Source organism: Balaenoptera physalus (assembly GCF_965194825.1).
Source record: "Balaenoptera physalus genome assembly, chromosome: 1".
Taxonomy (NCBI): Eukaryota; Metazoa; Chordata; class Mammalia; order Artiodactyla; family Balaenopteridae; genus Balaenoptera; species Balaenoptera physalus.
The window spans coordinates 9,778,925-9,800,919 of record NC_138882.1 but is presented as its reverse complement, the minus strand read 5'-3'; the positions used below and the strand labels follow the sequence as shown (position 1 = coordinate 9,800,919).

The 21,995-nt window shown below is 34.5% G+C and overlaps 1 protein-coding gene across 1 annotated transcript in view; it reads left to right on the top strand.

The window, feature by feature from the left end:
* The window catches only part of CDC73 (cell division cycle 73), an 89,230-nt gene extending 67,859 nt beyond the window's left edge, over window positions 1-21,371 (top strand). Inside the window, exons 12-17 of the mRNA XM_082426938.1 lie at window positions 1,722-1,757; window positions 2,065-2,152; window positions 7,144-7,305; window positions 9,973-10,073; window positions 15,911-16,052; window positions 16,968-21,371. Of these exons, the coding sequence (XP_082283064.1) occupies window positions 1,722-1,757; window positions 2,065-2,152; window positions 7,144-7,305; window positions 9,973-10,073; window positions 15,911-16,052; window positions 16,968-17,004 (566 nt within the window). The 3' untranslated portion in view covers window positions 17,005-21,371. The remainder of the gene's footprint in view (window positions 1-1,721; window positions 1,758-2,064; window positions 2,153-7,143; window positions 7,306-9,972; window positions 10,074-15,910; window positions 16,053-16,967) is intronic.
* The last annotated feature ends 624 nt before the right edge of the window (window positions 21,372-21,995 follow it).

The following is a 21,995-nucleotide window of genomic DNA, read 5'->3' as shown; positions in this document are numbered from 1 at the left end:
GTAGAAATTGTTGTCTCTGATTTATGGCTGGGGACAACTGAAGCTGAGCAGCATTCATCTTAGCGTGCCGGGGTAATTTGCCTGCGAAGTGGCACAGTGGGGACCGAGTACAGGCTCTTGCTCTCCATCACTCTCCTTGTGGACTCGAATTATTCTGCTCTTTCCTCCCCCACCCTTTAAATCAAGCTTATCCTTAGCATGTTCATCTTCATGTCCCTGTCTGGGTCCTTAATTGTATTTGTTTTTTTACTAAACACCTAAAGTTTATTTTTAATATGTGAGCTTTTATATTTTGTGTTTTTGCTACATTAAGTCTTCTCAGCCTTGATTTTAGAGAATCTTTTCCTATATTCCAGAGTCCATTGTGGGTTCCCTTAGCAAATCAGTGGTAGTTCAGTTGAAGATTTCTTTGTTCTCCTTAGTCATTCTCCCAGCAGCTCCCGTCTCCAGTTCATCCATCTCTCTGTCCATCCCATCATTCCTGTATCCCGCCAGCAAATTCTAAGTATTTATTGAGATTGTATCATATTCCAGATGACACTATCTAGCAGTATCTGTGTATACATGTCAGATGTATCCATGAGTACTATTTCTAAAAATAATTTAAGAAAGTTTTAGTATTTTTTTCTCAGGAATAAGAAAGATGAGCACACTATAAAATAAATACGTGTGTGAACTTGTATTTGTATATGTCTTTCTCTGCTTTCTGTGGCTAGAAGAATCATACTTCTGGACTACATAATATTTTCTCACAGTGAAATAGCTATATAAAGGAGTACAAAGTATCAGTTAAAATTTAGCATTTTACTGCTTTTAAAATGCAACATATTCCAAAGATGTGTGTGCTTTCCTTTAAAAGTGGTATCTCTAAGAACTAATGTTGAATTAGAATTTTAAATTGTTGAATTTTTATTTTTTGTGATTTAAAAAAATTAATTGCAGCACAGCACACGGCATGTAGAAGGCAGTCAATAAAAATTTATTGTATGAATAAATACTGAAAATTGAACATACAGCACTTTTTATCGTAAAATATGTTAATCTTGAACTAGGCTGATATTGCCATTATTATGCCAACAAATATTTTTGTGTATTATAAAGTCCATTGTATATACAAATAATGAAAAGATACAAATATTCATGTTTTTATAACATGTATTCAAAATTATTGATAATATGGGCAATTCCAGAATAAAGACCTTTACATGACTCATTGCCTGTAATGTTTTCTTCTGCTAATAAAAACCCAAAAAATTTTAAAAAGAGAGAAAAAGGTAAATATTTTAGCTCTTAGTCCCCAGTAATGTCTTTGTTTTTCCTCCACAGTGGTTAAGTACATTTCCCTCTCCCAGCCCTTTCCCCAGAGTTAGATGCTCTTGTAGTACTCTGTTTTTGCATTTATTACAGTGTAATCAGTTAATTCAGAAGTTATTTATTTGCTTCCTTTTCTAGATCCAAGCATCAATGAATGTAGATACTCAGTGCCTACCAATGCCCATATATCCCCTTTCCTTTTGACCACTGATTGTTGAAGTGCTAAGGCACTGTAGTGGTTTTGTGAAGCAGAGAAATAATATTATTTAAGAAGATTGCAATGCATTTAAAAATTCTACAACTAGTCATATGTAAATACAAATATTTTAGGCCTTATTTACTTTGTCGGTTTGAAAATAAGAATGTGATTTTCATAACAATATTTTGGATTTTTTTCTTTCTTACAGTTTCTCAAGCCAGACCTCCCCCAAATCAGAAGAAAGGTAAGGTTGTGCCTGTGACTCTAAACTTACTTTAAAAAAGTAAACGTGAGTAAGCTAGCTTACAAAATCAGGGCTGATTGCATGCTTGTGCAGTTATACCAAATGTTTGTGTTTGGTGTCTGTTCTGAGTAGTCAGTGCTCAAGTCATCCTGATCATTAAATATTCTGAGTATCACTGCTGACTAAAATATTTTTTAGCTCAAAAGAGTTAAAATTACAAATTTACAAACTTTTAACTTATAATTAGGAAAGTAACTATAATTCCTTTTAATAACATATTTGCTCCTTTAAAATTTTGTCCTTATAGGATCTCGAACACCCATTATCATAATTCCTGCAGCTACCACCTCTTTAATAACCATGCTTAATGCAAAGGACCTTCTACAGGACCTGAAGTAAGTAATTTGTTAAACTGTTCTTTTCATAGGACATGGAACTATTGTTGAGAATTAGTAGTTACTAATGCAGTATTTATTTCGAGAAAGCAAAAATTCAGTTTCAGTGCTATAGGCTTTACAGATAGTCTCAAATATAATTTTCAAAACAGTATATTCTTTTATATCTGAATCCTGTGGGGAAAATTATAGAAACTCTGACTAAAGTTTTAACGAAGAGAGTACTATTGTATTAATTTTTAATGTGAATTATTTTGCTCCAGCTGAAGAGCTTGAAGAGGTTCTAAAACAAATTCAGGTTGTCTTCTCCCCACTTCCGAATTCTGGTTAAAGAACCAAAAAAGTAATATGAGCTTTAAATTAGATGTACATACCTCCTAGAGGGAGGAGGAGGGACCATACTTTTTTAACCTAGACATCAGTAAAAGATAGTTGAGGAAGTGAAGAGGACATCTATATCCTGTGTTAAAATTTCCAGATGCTTAACTTTCTCAGTAAAATAACGACGATTCTTAAAAAAGAAACAAAACAACCTCACCTCCAAAAAGAAAATCATGCTGCTTCTAAATAACTTATGACTAATTAAAAATGAGTAGCAAAATAAGTTGTAATACTTGCTGATTCCAGGTTTTACCAAATGCAGAATTGAATTTTGAGTGCCTATGACTTAAATAGCTGTATAAAAACCTACGTAACTGGCACATACAAGTGTATTCGTATAGTATTTTTTCTTTAGTACTTTTGAGTGAAATTTTCAGTGAACCTTTTCCTAATAACAGTGTGGAAAGAAGGAATTTTTAGGTTTTATATTTTTATATTTTATTAGGCTTTTTTTGTGAAGTTTAGTATTCCGACAGTGTTGTGGATTACTCAGATAATCTACAGTCTGCAGTTCCTCAAGTAATCTACAGTTGGATGAATATGAAATATAATTATTTTGGCCCATCTCTTGAAATAGATCTGATAATAATATAAACTATTATTTTATAATAAAGGTAGTAAGTAGTGCATGGAAATCACAAACTAAATTTTAGCATCTTTCTCCTTAGCCTTACTACAGAGAAGCCAAACAATTTAACAAGACTACTTTCTTTGGATAGATCATGCCTAATTTTTCTTCTCAGTTTAAAACACTCCCTTCATTGTTTAACACCTCATTGCAGCTGACATCTCCCCTGCAGCTTGAGTCAGCTGGAGGCTTTGCTGTGTAATTAATGCATAATTGAAACCTCCTCCACACAATTATAGTACTGGCTGTAACCCATAGCTCATGTTGGCATAGATTCTGTTTGGTTTCATGTAAAACTGAGGATTCTTCAGTTTTCTAGCCCTTCAATTAAGTAAATGAAACGAAATAAAATAAAACCTGCCTTCACCTTTAACATTTTAAATAACAAAATTAAGGTTGTATCATGGAAGTATGAGAAAGCACATTTTACATTTATAAACATGATCTTGAGAGAAGTTTCACTGGGACCATAAGTTTATTTAAAATAAACTGATTGGATGGCACTTGTGACTCTGGCCACGATGGTCCTCTCACAGGGCAGAGTTCCAAAGAGGAGAGATTGCACGGAGAGAGTGCTCCAGAGATAGGCAGAGGGTTCCCCTTGCATTAGTCAAATACTGTTCAGCACACGCACGTGAGAAAACCACTTAAGGCCTGGGGAAGAGCAGGCAGAACGGTTACTGGAGCTTACACTGGACCATAAATAGTTCATGTTCCCTGCTGCCACATGCAGTGCAGAATGATTCAGCCACTCTGGAAAACCATAGAGGAGTTAATTTTTTTCTTATTACATTGAAGGTATTATTGCAGTACCTTCTAGCTTCCTTTGTTGATGATGAGAGGTCAGCTGCGGTAATCAGTCCTTTGAAGGAAATCTGCTTTATCTTGTTATTTTAAAGATCATTTTAAATTTGTTTATCTGCTGTACCTAGGTATAGATTTCTTATATATCCCACCTTGGGATTCAGAATTGAATCTGTGGATTTGTGTTTTTCATCAGTTTGGGAAGTCTTGGCTCTTATCTCTTTAGATATTACCTGTGTGTTCCCCCTTTATCTCCCCTTTTTTCTTTCTTCTTTCTGGTATTTAAATGAGACATACTTTAGACTTTCTCATTTCATCATCCATGTCTCTTAAACAGTTCTACTTTCCATCTGTTTCTCTGTCACCTGCATTCTTGATCATTTCTGTAGCTATAACTTGTCGTTGTGTTTCTTTGGCCGTCCCCTAGTCTATTCATTCCATTTTAAAATTCAGATATCTTATTTTTTCTATTTTAGTGGTTCTGTTTAGTTCTTTTTCAAATCTTTGGTCTCTCTCTCTCTTTTTTAAATAATTTCTTTTTCCCTGTACGTATTTGTAGGCTTGTTTTACAGGTTTGTTCTTTGATAGCTGCATCATTGGAAGTACTTACTAATCATTTTCTTTTGATTATTGTTTCATTCATTATACCTCATTTCCTTGTGTGTTTAGTTTTTTTTTTTTTTTTTTTTACTATTCATTTAATGGTTTTCATTTAGTAATTTCTGTTCATTTTCCTTGGAATTTTTTTCTTGTGGAAATTCTTTGAGTTCCAGAATGAAGATTTGTGTTTGTGTCTGCTAGGCACCTGGGAGCATAGCCAATCTAACATTGCTTTAAGTTAAATTCTCAGTTCGAGGTTTAACATCCAGAAATTATTGTTAATTCTCCCTACCCCCTCCAATTTCAAATTCTTTTATTTAGGAGAAAGGAACTATATATATATATATTTCTTTTTTTTTTTTTCTTTTAAAGATTTTTTTTTTTTTTGATGTGGACCATTTTTAAAGCCTTTATTGAATTTGTTACAGTATTGCTTCTGTTTTATGTTTTGATTTTTTGGCCCTGAGGCATGTGGGATCTTAGCTCTCCAACCAGGGATCAAACCCGCAACCCCTGCATTGGAAGGTGAAGTCTTAACCACCACTGGACCACCAGGGAATTCCCGAAAACTATATTTTTAATCTGTGAAATATGCATAAAATTGTTCTGTTTTTCAAAATAACGTAAACTTAAAATCTGGAACTTGCCTCAGTATATCAACTCATTTGCATTTTATACTAAGAAAATTATTTTACTAGAACTGTTCTTGTTTAAACAGTAATGACTTTAATCATATCACCCATACTCCTTCACACTCATAGAATGCAAAGTGGAATAAATAAATTACAAATATTGGATGAGTCAGTGGATATCATAATATTTCTCCAAATCACAAATATCCATCCAATCAGTTGTGCATCATTTCTGGTTGTATTCATTAGAGCACTTTTTGTTGTAAGTATTAAAAACCAACTCAAAGTGGCCTTATCAAAAAATAATTTATTAGCTCAATATAACTAGTCCTAGCTTCTGACACAGCTGGACTCAGTGCCAAATGAAGTGATCAGGAGTTAGTCTCTCTGTCTCTTAAGCAGGTTCTCCCGCTTCAGGGGCAAAGATGACCATCAGAAACTCCAGGTTACCAAAAATCCCAGGATTAAGTCTTATTTTCCTGGCTTGTATAACACATTTATTTCCGAACCAGTCACTGTGGTCAGGGTTGTTAATTCTTGCTTTAAATCCAAGTGAGGTCCAATTTGCAATTCCGAGATTTGATTATTCTTGCACTTGTCAGGGTGTTGGTTAGGGCTGGGGTGGGTATGGGGGGCAGGAAAACGGGTGGACAGTGGGTTTATTTCTAGTTTACATTATTTATATTACACTGAACTTAAACCCCAGAGTCCTAGCTTTATGAAAGAAGGAACTTCTGTTAGATTCTCTACCTTGAGCAGAATATGGGCTTTGTTTCCTCTTCCAGGAGTCTAGTGAAATATAGTGTCAATAAAAGACAAAGCTTAAGTTTCATTAGTTTGCCAGTGCCTTCCGTGGATGGAAAGAAGTCTGCAGTGTTATTCTAACCTCTTTGAGTTCCCTTCTTTACTCAGTCTTTGGCCCAAGAGTTCTTTACTTCTTGCTAGCTAGCTCAGAGATGCCTTTAGAATGTTCTTCATACTTTATCCCACTTTGGAAAACTTTCTGACAGTTTCTTGTAAAGTTAAACATACCCAGTGATCCAACAGTTCCACTCATAGGTATCTATATAAGAGAAGTGAAAACATACGTCCACAAAAAGACTTATACCAGAGTGTTTATAGTAGTTTTATTTGTAATAACTGCAATTTTGGAACCACCCAAATGTACCACAGGAGAATGTATAAACAAATTGTGGCATATTCATACAATAGAAATTTATTCAGCAGTAAAAAAGAATTCATTGGTAGTTCACTACCAATATACCGCTCAGCATGGATGAATATCAGAAACATTAAATTGAATGAAAGAAGCCGGGCAAAGAAGAGTACAATCCTGTACGATTCCGCATATATGAATTCGTAGGACAGGCAAAACTCGTCTATGGTGATGGAAAGCAGAATTGTATGGTTGCCTGTTGGGGGAGGAGGATGGGGATTTACTGAAAGGTACAGGAGGAAACTTTTCTGGTCTGTTGCACATGTGCTGTATCCTGATGGGAGTGGTGGTTACCATGTGGAAAGGGGTGTTTGCTGGCACTCCTGGGTAGACTGAGTCACCTAGCTAGCCACGTCGGCTCCATTTCAAGTGACCTTTGATTCATAGTAAAACTTCCCTCTTACTAGCGTTGAGAAATCAAAGATTAGTGTGGTTGTTTATATAATCTTGGGGAATACTAAATGCTAGATGAAGGAATATAAATTGGGTGTCTGTGTGTGAGACTGACACACACACATACTGACTTCTGGCCTAAGTGAGCTTGAGTTCTACTTGGCATGGGAAGTAAAGACCCATACTCTTCAAGCATTATGATCTGTACATGCAGAGTGGGTTTATTTCAAAAAATAATGTTTTTGGTTTGAAAATATCATTATTTAAAAAATCATTTCAAAATACGATTTCTTTTCTTTTTAACGATTCCTGTGGAATCATTTCTGTTTTTTGAAAGGTTTGTCCCATCAGATGAAAAGAAGAAGCAAGGCTGCCAACGAGAAAATGAAACTCTAATACAGAGAAGAAAAGACCAGATGCAACCAGGGGGCACTGCAATTAGTGTCACAGTTCCTTACAGAGTAGTAGACCAGCCCCTTAAACTAATGCCTCAAGACTGGTAAATTAATCTGTATTTTTCACACAGTCATTAATTTTTTGTGTAATAAACGAGTATCAAATTTCATCATGAGCTCTAGATAGAACCTATCCTTGAAACCTGTGTTAATGTCTAATTTGGTCATCAGTAATGTTAACATTCTGGTAATACCTAAGTAATATATTTTGGATGTCTAAACTTTATTTTACTTATAAGAAGAAACACAAACTTCTGGAAAACTTGGAGAGTAAAAATTCTTTCCACTTGTCCATTTATTTTGGATCAGCTTTTAGAACAAAATTTTCAAATAGACATGTTGTTTTAGAGGGCCTATGTTTTAGATGTTTGATTTGGAGAATTCACATTTTTTGGTTAGAAGTGATAAGTGAAAGCATTGTTACTTTTATTGTAAGGAATTAATTTAACGAAAATACTAACATCACCCCGGTTCAGCTCTTTTATTGCATTAAAATGTCCTTTAATAAAATATTAAGCGTTTGGGTTGGCCAAAAAGTTCGTTCGGGTTTTCCTGTAAGATGGTACGGAAAACCCGAACGAACTTTTTGGCCAACCCAATGTTTGTAATATAAAGTGTGTATAAATTCAGATACATGAATTACCTTAAATTATTTAATTAATCTAAGCCAGAGTAAAAATACAAAGTCTAAGTGTGCATCTCTGATATAGTGTAACACGTTGACGCATTAGCTGAAATATACCTTTGACTCGTTAGTCTTCAGATGTTAGGAGGTGAAGCCATTGAGAATATTAGTATGTTAAAAATTTACTAAAGAATCAAGGGTTCTTGTATTAGAATTCTCTTTTAGTACCTAACAGAAATACGTAGAGTTATATATGAAGTGTAAGATGAGAATTTCATATATCAAGTTTAAAACTTATAGGAAGTAGAAGGTTACATCATTTATATGTTTGCAGTTATTTACAGAAAACAGTAATACACACAGTGTGTACAAGTGCCATCACTGTGCTTATGTTATACTGCTTTGTGTGTGTTAGCTTGGTCCTAGCCATTGGTGTCGTAACCTAGGAATAATATTTTCCTTACCTTTCTTCTTCTTCTGTTCTCTGTTCATTGTCCTTTCAGGAGTTCACTGGGAATAGTATTTTTATTATCCTGCTCCCCTGCTAACCCTGTGAGACACAGTAGGATCTAGGGGACCTCTGTCTAGCAAATCCTCTTTACTTTGGCAGGTACCTTGGACCTTCAACTGTTGTATGGTGCAAGCTACATCATAAAGTTAAGAGGCCCTTTAACAGTGTGCTCCGTTACCAAAGATGGTGTAGGCAGTATGGAGCATATATCCCATGAAGGAGGAAACTTTTTCTTTAAGATTTAATTTTAGCCTTAGAGATTTTGAGCAGGTTAAGAATTTTAAGCTGTGGTTTTTCATAGTAACTTTGATCACTGCTGTAAGTCTTTAACTTGAATAGAAGGTAACTTTGGCTTAATATTCTGTTAGATGTACAGAGTCTCCATCTAATGCAGTGATTATTAAAGTGTGGTCTGTGGACCTCTGAGCGTTCCCAGGACCCTTTCAGGGAGTTGTAAGGTCAAAACTGTCTCCATTGTAACACTGAGTTGGCTATTCATGTGATTTCTTAGCCCCCATACAGGACAATAGCATAACCAGTGCACAAGATCAATCATTGATTTCCCTCCCTCTCTCCCACTCTGCTCTCTTCTCCACACTCCTCCCCTCCCTCCTTCTCTCTTCTGGCTAGTGGACTGTTCTCTAGTAGGCTTGTGCGTTTCTGTAAAATAGGGGTAATAATAGTTTACCTCACAGGGTTGTTTTGAAGGTTAAATGTGTTAACATAAGTAAACTGCTTAGACCAGCACTGGCACATAGTAAATGCTTGTAGTAAATCTAATGAGTGTTAGTTATTATTGTTGATGTTATGATTTTGTTCCCATCTCTTTAGTTGTAGGCTTAAACTGTTGACGGCTTTTGTACATATTATAATTTCTCAGTTTAATTAAAGTTTTTGGAAGCTAATGAAATATGAGGGCCTAGAAAGAGATTTGTGCTTTTTAGGAAAATGAAGTTGAATGGCTGGGAAAAACAAGTTGCTTTAGAAAACACTTAGAGAATTTAGGGTGAGTGAAACAGTTGAAAAACAATTGAAAAAGTTTAAAAGTTTAGGTGATTTCTGTACTCAGATTATTTTCCAGATAATCAGAACTCAAAATAAGGCCTTTGAGCTTTATAAAATGGTTAGCAAATTATTATAATTTATAACATTTTTAATTAAAGTGAAATATTCAAGATGCGTTTGAATTTTAAATGATTTTCTTTTAAAACTAACTTTTTCAATTAACAGATATACTACTGTTCCCTGTTGCATAAGCAAAATGGGCCCTTTAATTAATAGAAGGGGCAGAGATAAAAGGCTAAAAGGATCATGTATAGGACTGTGCATGTAATTATGTTTAAATGACTTAGATGTAAAAAACAACGCATGGGAAATGTAGCAATCATTATGTACTCTAATGGTAACATTGTAATGAAAAGTTATGGTAATGCAGTACTGTGTTTGCCGCACAGAAGTATTGACAGGAGACTATTGCAGGAATAATGATGAGACTCTTTCCATAAGGATTATAGTAACCAAGAATATCTGAGATACTCAGTCTCCACTCTTCCCTTCCCTCTTTTCTATTTATAGGGACCGGGTTGTAGCAGTTTTTGTGCAAGGTCCTGCATGGCAGTTCAAAGGTTGGCCGTGGCTTTTGCCTGATGGATCACCAGTCGACATATTTGCTAAAAGTAAGAGTCTCTGTATTTTTACTGCTTATCTAATACAGAAATGCTTTTGCTTTATTTATTTATTTATTTAAGAGCACACGGCTCTGCACGTGTGATGTGTACACCAGAGGATTCCTGTTAAGTTCCACGTATTTTAATTTTTAAGCACCTGTGAAATATTTTAAAGCCTTTTTGGAACATTAATATTTTCTGTGTACTTATATCTAAAAGTGAATTATTGCCTATCCCTCAAAATTAATAAATCATTAATATTGTTGCGTGTCCCTACACTTTTATTCACTTTGATAGCCAGTTTTTAAAGGGGTTGACTTTCGCCTGCTACTCCCACTATCTGGAGTGGTTGCTGCACGACTGGCCTTTTTCTGTTCATTTAGGTCTCAGCCAAGTAAGTACTCTCTCCTTTAGGGAGCCCTTCTCCGACCACCCTGGAAGTAGCCGTTACTTCCTCCCAGTTACTGCAGTGGTGACACTCACTTTTGCTTGACATGGTCTTATTTTCATATCTGTATGGTAAGTCCTCCCTGGCTAGAATGCCAGTTCCAGGATGGGAGCACCTCATCTGCCTCGTTCACTCTTGTATCATCAGCACAGAAGAGGAGAGCATGGCGTTGGGAAGCATTCGGTAGATACCTGTTAAATGGATAGATTTCATGTGTCTATGTCTTTTATTGACCATATTTTGGTATGTATTGATATACCAAAAGTAGATGAATTTAAGCTTGTCTTTTTATTGGTAGGGATATTCTAATTATCATTTAATTTGAGTACCCATTTAAGTTAGTAACATTAGTAAAATTACTTTTTAAAAAGCATCCTCATAAAACAGGTATGTTTGTTAGAAATAACAACTGTAGTTATTATGAATGTAGATTATGCTACTGTGAAACCCAGCTTTTTTTTTTTTTTTTTTAAATCAATTTTAGTTTTTGTTAGTGGTACCACCATTCTTCCAGGCTGGAAACTGCCCAAGCTTGAAAGGTTTTAATTGCTTATTCTCCTGCCTTCATTCAGTTTTAAAAATGAATTCTAATATGATGGTAGCTTTTTATGTTATTTCAGAAACCTGAGTAATGCACAGGTTTGATAAATAGAAGTCAAAGGTACAGAGAATGGGAGTTTTAATGAAAGCAAAATGTCAGTGAACACTAATTTTGTTGTGTTTTACCTACTTGCTTGCCTTGTTGAATAGTACTATAATAAAAAATGATTAGAATGTCTTCAAGATATAAATGCTCTCTAAATTCATTGTTGTTTTTTTCAGATTGTTAGTCTTCAGAAATTTAGATAGGAACTTAGAGATTTTTTTAAAAGTTAACAATAATAATTTTCTTCCAAGAAGTATTCTCTTTCTCTTCAACCTTCCTTCTTTACTTATCAGCATTTACAATGAAAGTACTCTTGCCCCTTCCATCTTAAAAGGAAACAAAACCCTTTCCTCTTACCTCACCTTTTCTTCTAGCTCCCTCTCCTTTCCTTTTACAGCCAAGCCTTTGAAAGAATGGTCTCTACTCACTCACTTTCTGTTTGATTCTCAGGCTACTGCAGTTGTGCTCTCTTGCTTGCCCACTAAACTGTTCCCGCCAGACTCACCAGTGACCCAAATATTGGATACTTTTGATCTCTTTATCAGAATTTTACTCTCGATCCATTTCCTCCTTTTTAAATGTTCTTTTCTGAGGGCTTGTTAACATTTTCTCAGACACTAGCTACTCTTCCTCTGGCTTTCAGTGACATATTTGTGTTCCCGCTTCTCTTCTCCTTTAATTACACATACTCTCTCAAGGAGATCTGATAGCTTTCAGTTACCATCTGTCCTCTGTTTCTAAAAGTTACGTCTCTGGCTTGATATTCTGGGCCTGCCTGTCTCACTGATGACCTGGTCCTCCTTGTGAAGTCTCATCAGTGTATCAGGACTCAGCCTGTTCCGAGCGGAATCTATTGTCTTATACTCTCTGTCATCCTCAAGCTGTTCTTTTCCTCAGTCAGTTTTTTTTTAGTAATTTGCCTAAGCCAGAAATTTAGAAACATGTTATCTCTTAGCTTTTAGCTGGTCTCCTTGCGTTTAACTCTTGACTCTTCTAGCTCCTCACCTTTTCCCTATAACCCACATAGAAAATGATTATATCTATATAGCATAGGAGTAAACTGAGGGTACTTGGTAAAAAAATTATATTTTCTTCATATTGCACAGTAAGAAAATACAAAGGTTTAGAAAAGATTTTAAATACTGAATTGTATAAAATTTCCAAATAAAATCTTTTCAAAATTATGATAGATCTGAGCTTGTAACTGGATATAGCTTTTAAAAAATATTATTATTTTTTAAAAACTTATTTATTTTATTTATTTTTGGCTGCATGGAGTCTTCATTGCTGCATGCGGGCTTTCTCTTGTTGTGGTGAGCGGAGGCTACTCTTCGTTGCAGTGCACGGGCTTCTCATTGTGGTGGCTTCTTCTGTTGTGGAGCACCGGCTCTAGGCATGCGGGCTCAGTAGTTGTGGCACGCGGGCTCTAGAGCGCAGGCTCAGTAGTTGTGGCGCACAGGCTTAGTTGCTCCGCGGCATGAGGGATCTTTCCGGACCAGGGCTCGAACCCATGTCCCCTGCACTGGCAGGTGGATTCTTAACCACTGCGCCACCAGGGAAGTCCCCAAAATATTATTTCTTATGCTTGAAATGGTTACATGCATTTGTTGATCAAGATTTTTAAATGATGATTTCTTCAAATTTTTTAGTTATCGTTGTGAAAACTTTTTCATTTAGTAATCTTCTGTATTATGTTGTCCCTTTGTCATTTGACATGCCATCATTTATCTAGCGAAATACTATTTAAGAGCACCTTTCTATTTCTTTTCTTTCTTTGTTCCTGCAAAAAAGCGTTGACAACATTCATGCAGTTTGCAAAAAATGAACAATTCTGAATTGTGTGAAGTATTTTGCTTTAGTGTTCATTGTTTCCCCAGATAACTGGCTTCTTATAAAAAGAACTTTGTTTCTTCTATCTTTGCTGAGGCTTAAAAATTATGTATTTTATGAGTAAGAAACACTGGACTTACTGGAATTCCTCCAGGGAATTCCCTAGACGGGCGGCTGAGTTCTTGCTGGGGTTGGTTACACCTGCACTGCCCAAAACAGAAGCCACCAGCCACATTTGGCTGGTCCAAATTGAAATGTTCTGTCAGTGTAAAATATACACCAGACTTCAGAGACTTATACAGGACAAAAATAAATCTTGTCAATAATTTTATATTGATTACATGGTAAAATACATTTCAGATAAACTAGCTTAAATAAAACCTTAAAATAAAAAAAAAAGATGTTTTATGGTGTCTTGGTGTAAGTTTGCTTGCCGCCATTGCTTCATGCTAATAACATACTTTGTATGATGAGAGAAACCTTATGTTTCCTCATTTGTGACTTAACCTTTTTGGACTCTGATATTCAGTTTTAATTTAAAAAGTTGTGTATTCTATTGGAAAAATAAATACTGTGTAAACTAAATCTATTGAAATTAGTAAAGGGGATTATAGGCCTTTATATAAGGCTTTATTATTTATTTATTTTTAATTAATTAAATAATTAATTTTGGCTGCATTGGGTCTTCATTGTGGTGCGCGGGCTTCTTATTGAGGTGGCTTCTCTTGTTGTGGAGCATGGGCTCTAGGCATGTGAGCTTCAGTAGTTGTGGCACGCGGGCTCAGTAGTTGTGAGTCGTGGGCTCTAGAGTGCAGGATCAGTAGTTGTGGCACACAGGCTTAGTTGCTCCGCGGCATGTGGCATCTTTCCGCACCAGGGCTTGAACCCTTGTCCCCTGCATTGGCAGGTGGATTCTTAACCACTGCGCCACCAGGGAAGCCCTATATAAGGCTTTAGATAAGTCATTTTAAAAATTATAACTCATGTATTTTTAAGAATGATTTTTAAAGCAAATCATACTGAGAACATTAGAAAAGAGAAACATGTAGTAAGCACAATAGAGAGTATTCAAATATTGACTTCATTTAATTTAAAAGTTTAAAGAAACTTAAAAAGTATTTTTTACACATATAAATAATAATTATTTTGAAAGTGAGTTTTCTGAATCCTTAACGGATAGCCCCTTTAATGAATTGGTTTAAATTGATTAATTTGAATTAAATTCAAAATAAATAATGTGCTCAATGAGGAGACCTTTATTTATGAAAGCAAATAATTTAGAAGTAATGTTTATGTGTTTTTGGGGGGCAAAAACAGACAAAATAAAAATTTTAACAAAATAAAAATGGTTTATTTTGTATTTCCATCAAGGAATTAGACCTTGATTAGTTAACATCAAAAGCCAGTAAGTCTGCAAGCAGTATGGAACAAACAATCTATAAATTAGCTACTTAAAAAAATTAACAGTCAATCATTTTCTCTTTAGAAACTCCTAATAAAAGATGATAATGGTGATAGTAATGATCATATCTTATATGTTAGAAAAAAAGTAGAAAATGGAAAAAAAAGCTAAACATCTTCCATGTGCACAAGTAAAACTAACACTCCACTGATGATAAACTGATTGCAAATACAATAATAAACTGGTGAGGATGGTCCAGCGGGATGATCAAGGAAGAAGATTCAAAGTCAGTGTTTATGGTCACCTGTTACCGTTTGGCAGCAGACACTTGTTGGGAAGTTTAGTCCTAGAGTCTTGAATCTCCCCAGCAACCAGAGATAGCGTTTGAAAACGAAAATCAGATAATTTCACCTCCTTGCTCCAAACTATCTAGTGGTTTACTATTACATTTGAAACAAAATTCAGATTTCTTATCATAGCTGAATAGGTTCTGCATATAAGACATTGCCTACAAAACTTGTTCTTGTTTGTAGGGCATTCCAAGCTTCCTTCCATCTAAGGGCCTTTGTATCAGCTGTTCCCTCTGCCTGAAATCCTCCTCTTCTAGATCTTTGCTAGACTTTCTTTTTATATCATGTAAATATCTATTTCCAGATAACCTTCTCCAGAGACCTTCCAGTTGTTTCTTCTTCCTTTTTCATCATTTCTTACCAAGTTCCATTCTCACTTGCTAATTATCTCTTGAATCTTTCTTGTCATATGTGTATCTTCTCCCCAGTAGAGCAAATCTCTTTCTCCTCTAGATTACTATGCTGTATCATCAGTCTCTGCTATGCACTCTGCAGTGATTCCCTACATCTCTTAGGTAAAAGTCCAAACTCCTGAATATGGCCTACAAGGCTGGCACTGCTCTGAACCTCTATGGTCTTAGCTTTTATTCATTCCCTATGTTATTTTTTTTTTCCTCTACCTTACTTTGCATGATGCAATTTTGTTAAATTTCTTTAGTTCCTAGACTAAACCTTTCTCTCTTTGAGCATGTTCTTTTTGTTAACTGGATCACTTTTCTGTGTTTTGCCTAATTCTTACTCCACCCTGCCTATCTAAGCCTTTTCTGAATCCCATGATGTGGGTAAGAAGGGTACTCTCTTGTGTTTCTATGATATTCTACTACCTTTATCATACTGTATGTGAGTAGTCTTTTTCTTCTTCTTATCCTTCACTGGATCATATGCATTTTATTTTACCTCATTTTTTATTTCAATCCCCAGGGGGTGGCATGTATAAGCCTCAGTAAATTTTTGTTGAATGTTTTGGGAGATACTACAGTGCTCAGCCTCTATTTCAAAGATCACTTTGGTTATAATACAGCTTTGGTTGGTGGAAGAAAGGTTGACTTTTTTTTTTTTTTTAAGTTTTTTTGATTAATGTCTGTGTTTGGGTATTTTTATTATTCTATAAAATATTTTTATAATTTTGGTTGCAGTTTGAGTAAAGAGTATTATTTCTTCCGCCTGTAGTTAAAGCCTTCCATCTCAAATATGATGAAGTTCGTCTGGATCCAAACGTTCAGAAATGGGATGTAACAGTATTAGAACTCAGCTATCACAAACGTCATCTGGATAGACCAGTTTTCTTACGATTCTGGGAAACCCTGGATAGGTAATCCTGATCCTAAAATGCACTTAACTTCTGCCTTATTTTAGTAATTTTCCTGCCTCCTTATTGGATTTTAAGTTCCTTGAAGTTGTGACCCATATCCCCCAACTCCCCTTTAAAACAGTGCCTAATTCGTTATTGATCTAAAATAGATAATTCACAAATATCTTTGTTATTACTGACTTGAACAAAGGGAGAAAGGGTTACAGCTTGGTAGAAAGAGCACTAATTCTGAGTCAGAAGACCTAGATTTTAGTCTTGATTTTGTGATTCGGCTCTAATGAACCGTGTGACTTTTGTGAACCTTGTTTTCTGTCTGTCCAGGGAACTTGGACTAAGTAAGTGATCCCTTCGTTTTTTGCCAGCACCAAAAGGTCTGACTCTGGACTTGAGTTATGGGTAGCTGGCTGCTCATGAGAGGAGTTCAGTTTTTGAATATATCTTAATTACTAGTATAAATGGAGTTCTTAAAGACCTTAGCAATAATATCGGTTTTATAATTGGAAATTTAACAACAGCACGTGATCACAATACCACTGAATCTGTGGTTCTCATTTTGGGTGCTCTGTAAAATCTGTACCTTTCTTGGTCTCTCACCGAATATTATGGGTTTCCTCAAAGTCATAGGTGATTGAGTTAACCCAGTAGTTATAATTGATAATATATTAAAGAGAATCATTTATTATCTAGCCAGAAGCCCTTAGATTATAGAAATTAATAAGAGGAATGTTTTTTCTGGCTTACTTCAGAAATCCTTATATTCCCAAAGGTTACAGTATCCGTTTTTTAGAAAGCGAAATATCCTGTTCCACTGTTGATTTTAAGTTTTTAAAAATGTCAACTTATTTTTACATGTAATATTCTAAAAATTCTAGAATTCTTATAATCATTATAACCTATTATAATATTATTTTTCAGGTACATGGTAAAGCACAAATCCCACTTGAGATTCTGAATTACTTGTTTTCCCGCTTTTCTGGAAATCTGGATTAAGAAGCATGGAAACACCGTGATCTAGAGACTGGGACTCAAGCTTTATGAATTTATCAAGAACTTACAAATGAAGAAGGTCACAGATCGATCTTTTATAAAACCTTATTTGACGATTTATGCTTCAAAGGGATGACGCCTGTCATATAAGCAAACTCTTTGGCTTACAACTATTTTTTTAATATTAGCCTTCTAGTCTGTAATGGAAATTGTATATTTTGATAGAATTTTTTTCTCCATTGGTTAAATTAGCATTACTTAAAATTTGTTTCTTTAGAAAATAAATACAGGTTACAAAAGTGTGTATATGTAGAGGTTATAAGGCTCTCTAAGCCATCTTGCTTCTGATTTTTCATTGCTCTATAATTCCTTTTATTGAAAATACTGTGTTATGAATGGTATTAATTTTAGTCTCTGGAACTTCCAAAACCAAGCAAAGGGATGTGACTATTTTGAATGAATCAAAATGTCAGCCTGTATGTGTACTATATCTGTACTTTCTCTTTATTTAAAAAGGAATAATGAAAAATCAAGAACAATTCATCACCTTTGGTTGAACTGTTCAGCTTTTCAAGACTTCTTTACTTACAATGAATACATTTAATGAATGTACATTCTTCTCACTGACTTTGGTAATTTTAAAACTTAGAGTGATATATTTCTATCTGTGATATCTTTCCACTTGAAAAATCTCAAAACACAGATTAAAAACCTAATAGGCTATAGTACTTTTTATTTGGGGAGCCAGAGTATGATTTGGGGGAAAGAAATGTATTAGTCCTACTGCAGTGTGTAACTCTGTCTTTTCTCATAAGTCCACCTTTGATTCTTTGTATGGTATAGGATTTTGAGTCTTCTATTTCTAGGCATGTTCTTATCTTCCATTATCTTTAAATATTGATAAACTCTCCCAGACACCAAAGAACGTATTTGCTTAATTAAGTGTCTGAACAGAAACAAGATAAAAACACTGGTATTTTTATGTGCGTATTCAATATCGTATAAAATATAAAACCTATATTTTAACTTAGTAAAATATTTTACTACTTCTGTACTTTAGACGGAGTGTTGCATCCAAGGTACAACGAATGAGCATTTTTCTTGAGTCTTGATCCATCTTTTATTACTTAAACGCAGCTTGGAACCTTTACTCCCCTAAAGAGTTTTTGCCACTAGAATTGTTGCTGATCATTCAGTTTATGTCATTTCCCACCCCAGGAATCTCTATTTTATGTAAACATTTAGCTCCTTCTTATGTTAAGCTGACATTACCTGCCTCATTTTGAAATTTAATGCTGTCGTAAAAATGAGAAGCACTTAGTATTTATTTTTTAAGTAACCAAAAAAGTCCATGCCAATAATGAACAGAAAAAGTATTTATTCATATGGAATTCACTAGGTTCTTGAGGAAGAAAGCAGTCAGCGTTTTAAATTTTTAGATTTTAGGATATTTATAAGGTTTGAACAGACTCTGCCCCCCACCCCTTTCTTCCCTTCTCTGCATCCTCTCTTCTTGAAAAGAAAACTCAAATTTGTTCACATTAGAATTTCTCAGCATATAAATCTGTTTTCAAAATAAATTGTGTTGTATAAACTTTCTCCGTGATGAAATAGTCAAGGACTAGAATCTGTAATATTTTAATGTAAGATTACTTGTTAAGACTACTACAAGTGGACATGAACTACCTTTCTATAAAGATTTTTAGTATTTATACTTATGTATGAAATTTATAGAGTGTGGTTAAAATTGGGAACATCTGCTTTAAACAGGGTTTATTTTTCTATCTTGAATTTGCCTTACGTGTATTCAGAGGCTCTGGAAATAACATTAGGAAAAGTACAAATATGCTGTTTCATGTATTTGAAAATCAAACCCTTAGTATGTACTTTTTGTCTTTTTCTTTTCCTTTTTTTTTGACCTTCATTCCCTTATTTAGGTCCATGTAATTCATTTTATAGCCATTAATTCTAAGGAAAAAAGCTTCCAGCCCATCACTCTTCATCCTCTCATGGCTCCAGGTCCTGTAGCGGCACCTGTCACAGTGCCTTGCACACAGTAGGCATTCAGTACATATTTATGTGCACGAATGAGTGATGGATTCTCAGTGTAATTGATTTATTACAAAAAAGTACTTTGACTCTACTTGGTGTTGGAGTTTAAAAATACAGAATTGTAATTGTAATTCCCTGTAGGGAATGAAGAGTCCTATGCAGATAATTTTAATGGAAAGGAAGTACGCATTAGTAAGTTTGACTTAACCATAAGTAACTGGAGACACCCTTCTCTTGTCCCACCGGTAAAAGAAAGCGCCTTTTCTTCATTCATAGGACACCTTTTCTGAGTCAGGCAACAGTAAGAAGCTTGTGGGTTTCAGTCAGCAGCTCTCAACCCTGACTGTACGTTAGAATCATTTGGGGGCCTTTAAAAAATTCCGTTGCCTGAATCCTGTTTCTGATTTAATTTGTATGGGATGAGACCTGTTCATCAGTATTGTTAAAAAGTTGTTCTTCAGGTATTTTATGTTCAGAAAGGATCTAAAATCACTGGCTCAATTTGTTACGAAAACGATGCCAGTATTAAATGTTGTGTCGTCTCCTCCTTTTTTTGTTTTTGTTTTTTTTTCTTTTGTGGCCACCTTTTGCACTAGACCATCCCCATTATTGGTGGTATTGGCCTATAGTTCCACAAGACAAATTCAAGTCTTATTTATTTAATATACGAATATTTTGCTGTTTAATATTTAAACAATGTTTAATATATTTCCTTATAAACTAGTATTATAGTTTATGGTTTGTTTCCCGTGTGTCCATATCCTTTACTAACTTTTTTTTTAACAGCAGCATGACAACAGTCCATACAGAAATAACTAATTCATAATGAGGAAAATTTAATAATTTTTAAGGTAGAAGGAAATAAAGTATTAATTTCTTATCTGCCATGCAGAATTAGACAAATAGAATTTGCTTATGAAAGGAAAGAGGCATACTTTTTAATTGGTCTACACAGAAAAGTAAAAGTAAATTATTCATTTAAGATTCATTATCTAATAAACATTGAAGGAAATATTTTTCCTAAATAAAAAATTTTGTGACTCCTAATAAAATTAAAGTGATGACATTGTTCTTTTTTGGAGGGTGGGGAGGGGGTATTTTGTTGCCATATTTCTTACTACATAACAATTTCATTTTATTGGTGTTAACAGTAGGAACAGTGATGATGAGATATACATATGTAGCCAGGAATAAAGTGCCACTTTCCCAGATAACTATTATATGAGTCTTAGTTGTCAAACTAATTCGTTTATAAAATTTTTTGAGACCAACAGTTTATTTTATAATATTACAAATGCAACCATTACAAAAGCTGGTCAAAATTAAAGGAAACATGAAAAATAAATTTAATCACATTAGCCTTAATATTACGTGACTGAACTTTTATGATTCACTTGGATTTGATATTCAACTGATTACTCTAACCATGGTATATTAACTTTAGAAATAAAAAGGGGAGAAATGACTGAATTTGACTTAAAAATTGCATTAGAAATTTTGAAATGCCTGTCCTATATGTTCTGGCAAACTCATTGCCACATTTGGATATATATTGACCCCGGCATGGTTTCTATATTAATATGTTGGAATAATAACTAAGGAAAAATTAAAAATGTATAATAGATGTATAAAGAATTATATTTAGTAAATGCATAATAGCTAATAACACTTTCAAGGTATTGATCTGTTTGGTTTTTTATGTATTATTTTAGGTAGTGTTTATACGAGTATCTTGGGAGTTATAAATGCGTGCCATTTAAATGAGTAAAGCTAATGAAATAAAGCCAGTTTTATTGCCAAAATTCAAAAAGTGGGGTGATACTATGTCAGATTTAAGTAAATGACCTATCTCTCTGAGAATTTTGTTTGCCACTGAATTCCATTTCTATCCACTTTAAATTTACTAAAAGCTACTTAACCTCCGAGTTTGATTAAAGTGCTTTAATATGTCATGCGGTTCATGTACATGGTGTAGGCACTAGAAGTGATTGTCTAGCCACCAATTTTATTATTTCTCAAGCAAAGTGGTTCTTGAGTAGAGTTTAAATTTGGGCAGTGTAACCTGATAAAGCGTTGTACTCATTCTGATTAAATACCAGTGGATTTTTAAGTCTCCGGTTTAATTGTGAATAAAACATTTTGTGGTACTTTAATACTAACCGCTCCCCCCCCCCCCACCCCCGTGCCCCACCAGAAAAATCACATTCAGCCAAGAAGACAGAAACTGTACTGTGGGGTAGGATGTGGATGATGAAAGTCTTTACATAAAATGATTCATCAGATTTTTCAGGCATAGTATTCTTCTGTTTCGGAAATAAATACAGTATATAAGATTTCACTTTGAAAACTACTGAGTTAAGTACATTTATAGTCACCTTTTCTGTTAATGAGTTAAATAATATAGAGACTCGTAGCTCTTCGTAAAGATAACAAGCTATGTGCTCGGCTGAACTTAACAGCTTGGTTATGGTCTCATTTCCTGTATCCTTGTAATAGAATTAAGAGTGTATCCTGGTAAATTACATTATCTTTACAGTTTGAGCATCCTGATTTTAACATTTAATAGTTTCAAAACAAACTACTCCCACATAATCAAATCATTAGCAGCAGCAGCAGCAGCATATTGGTGGTGCCAGTAATAATGTGTGAATCTTCTGCAGCAAAATTTCTTTAATGAAGAGTTTAATGGGCCATATTTGAACTTAATTTCCATCCAATTCATAAGTGCCCACTAAATATGTATTCTATTCTGCTCTCTGTTCCTTTGATCATTTGCTCTTGGGTGAGCTTTCACATAACTAAAATAGATATAGCCTGAGTTGTAAATGTTGAACTTTTTTAGGGCTTAAAGGTACTAGTATATAAATAACAGCACATTGCCAAATAAGCTTTTTTTCTCTCATT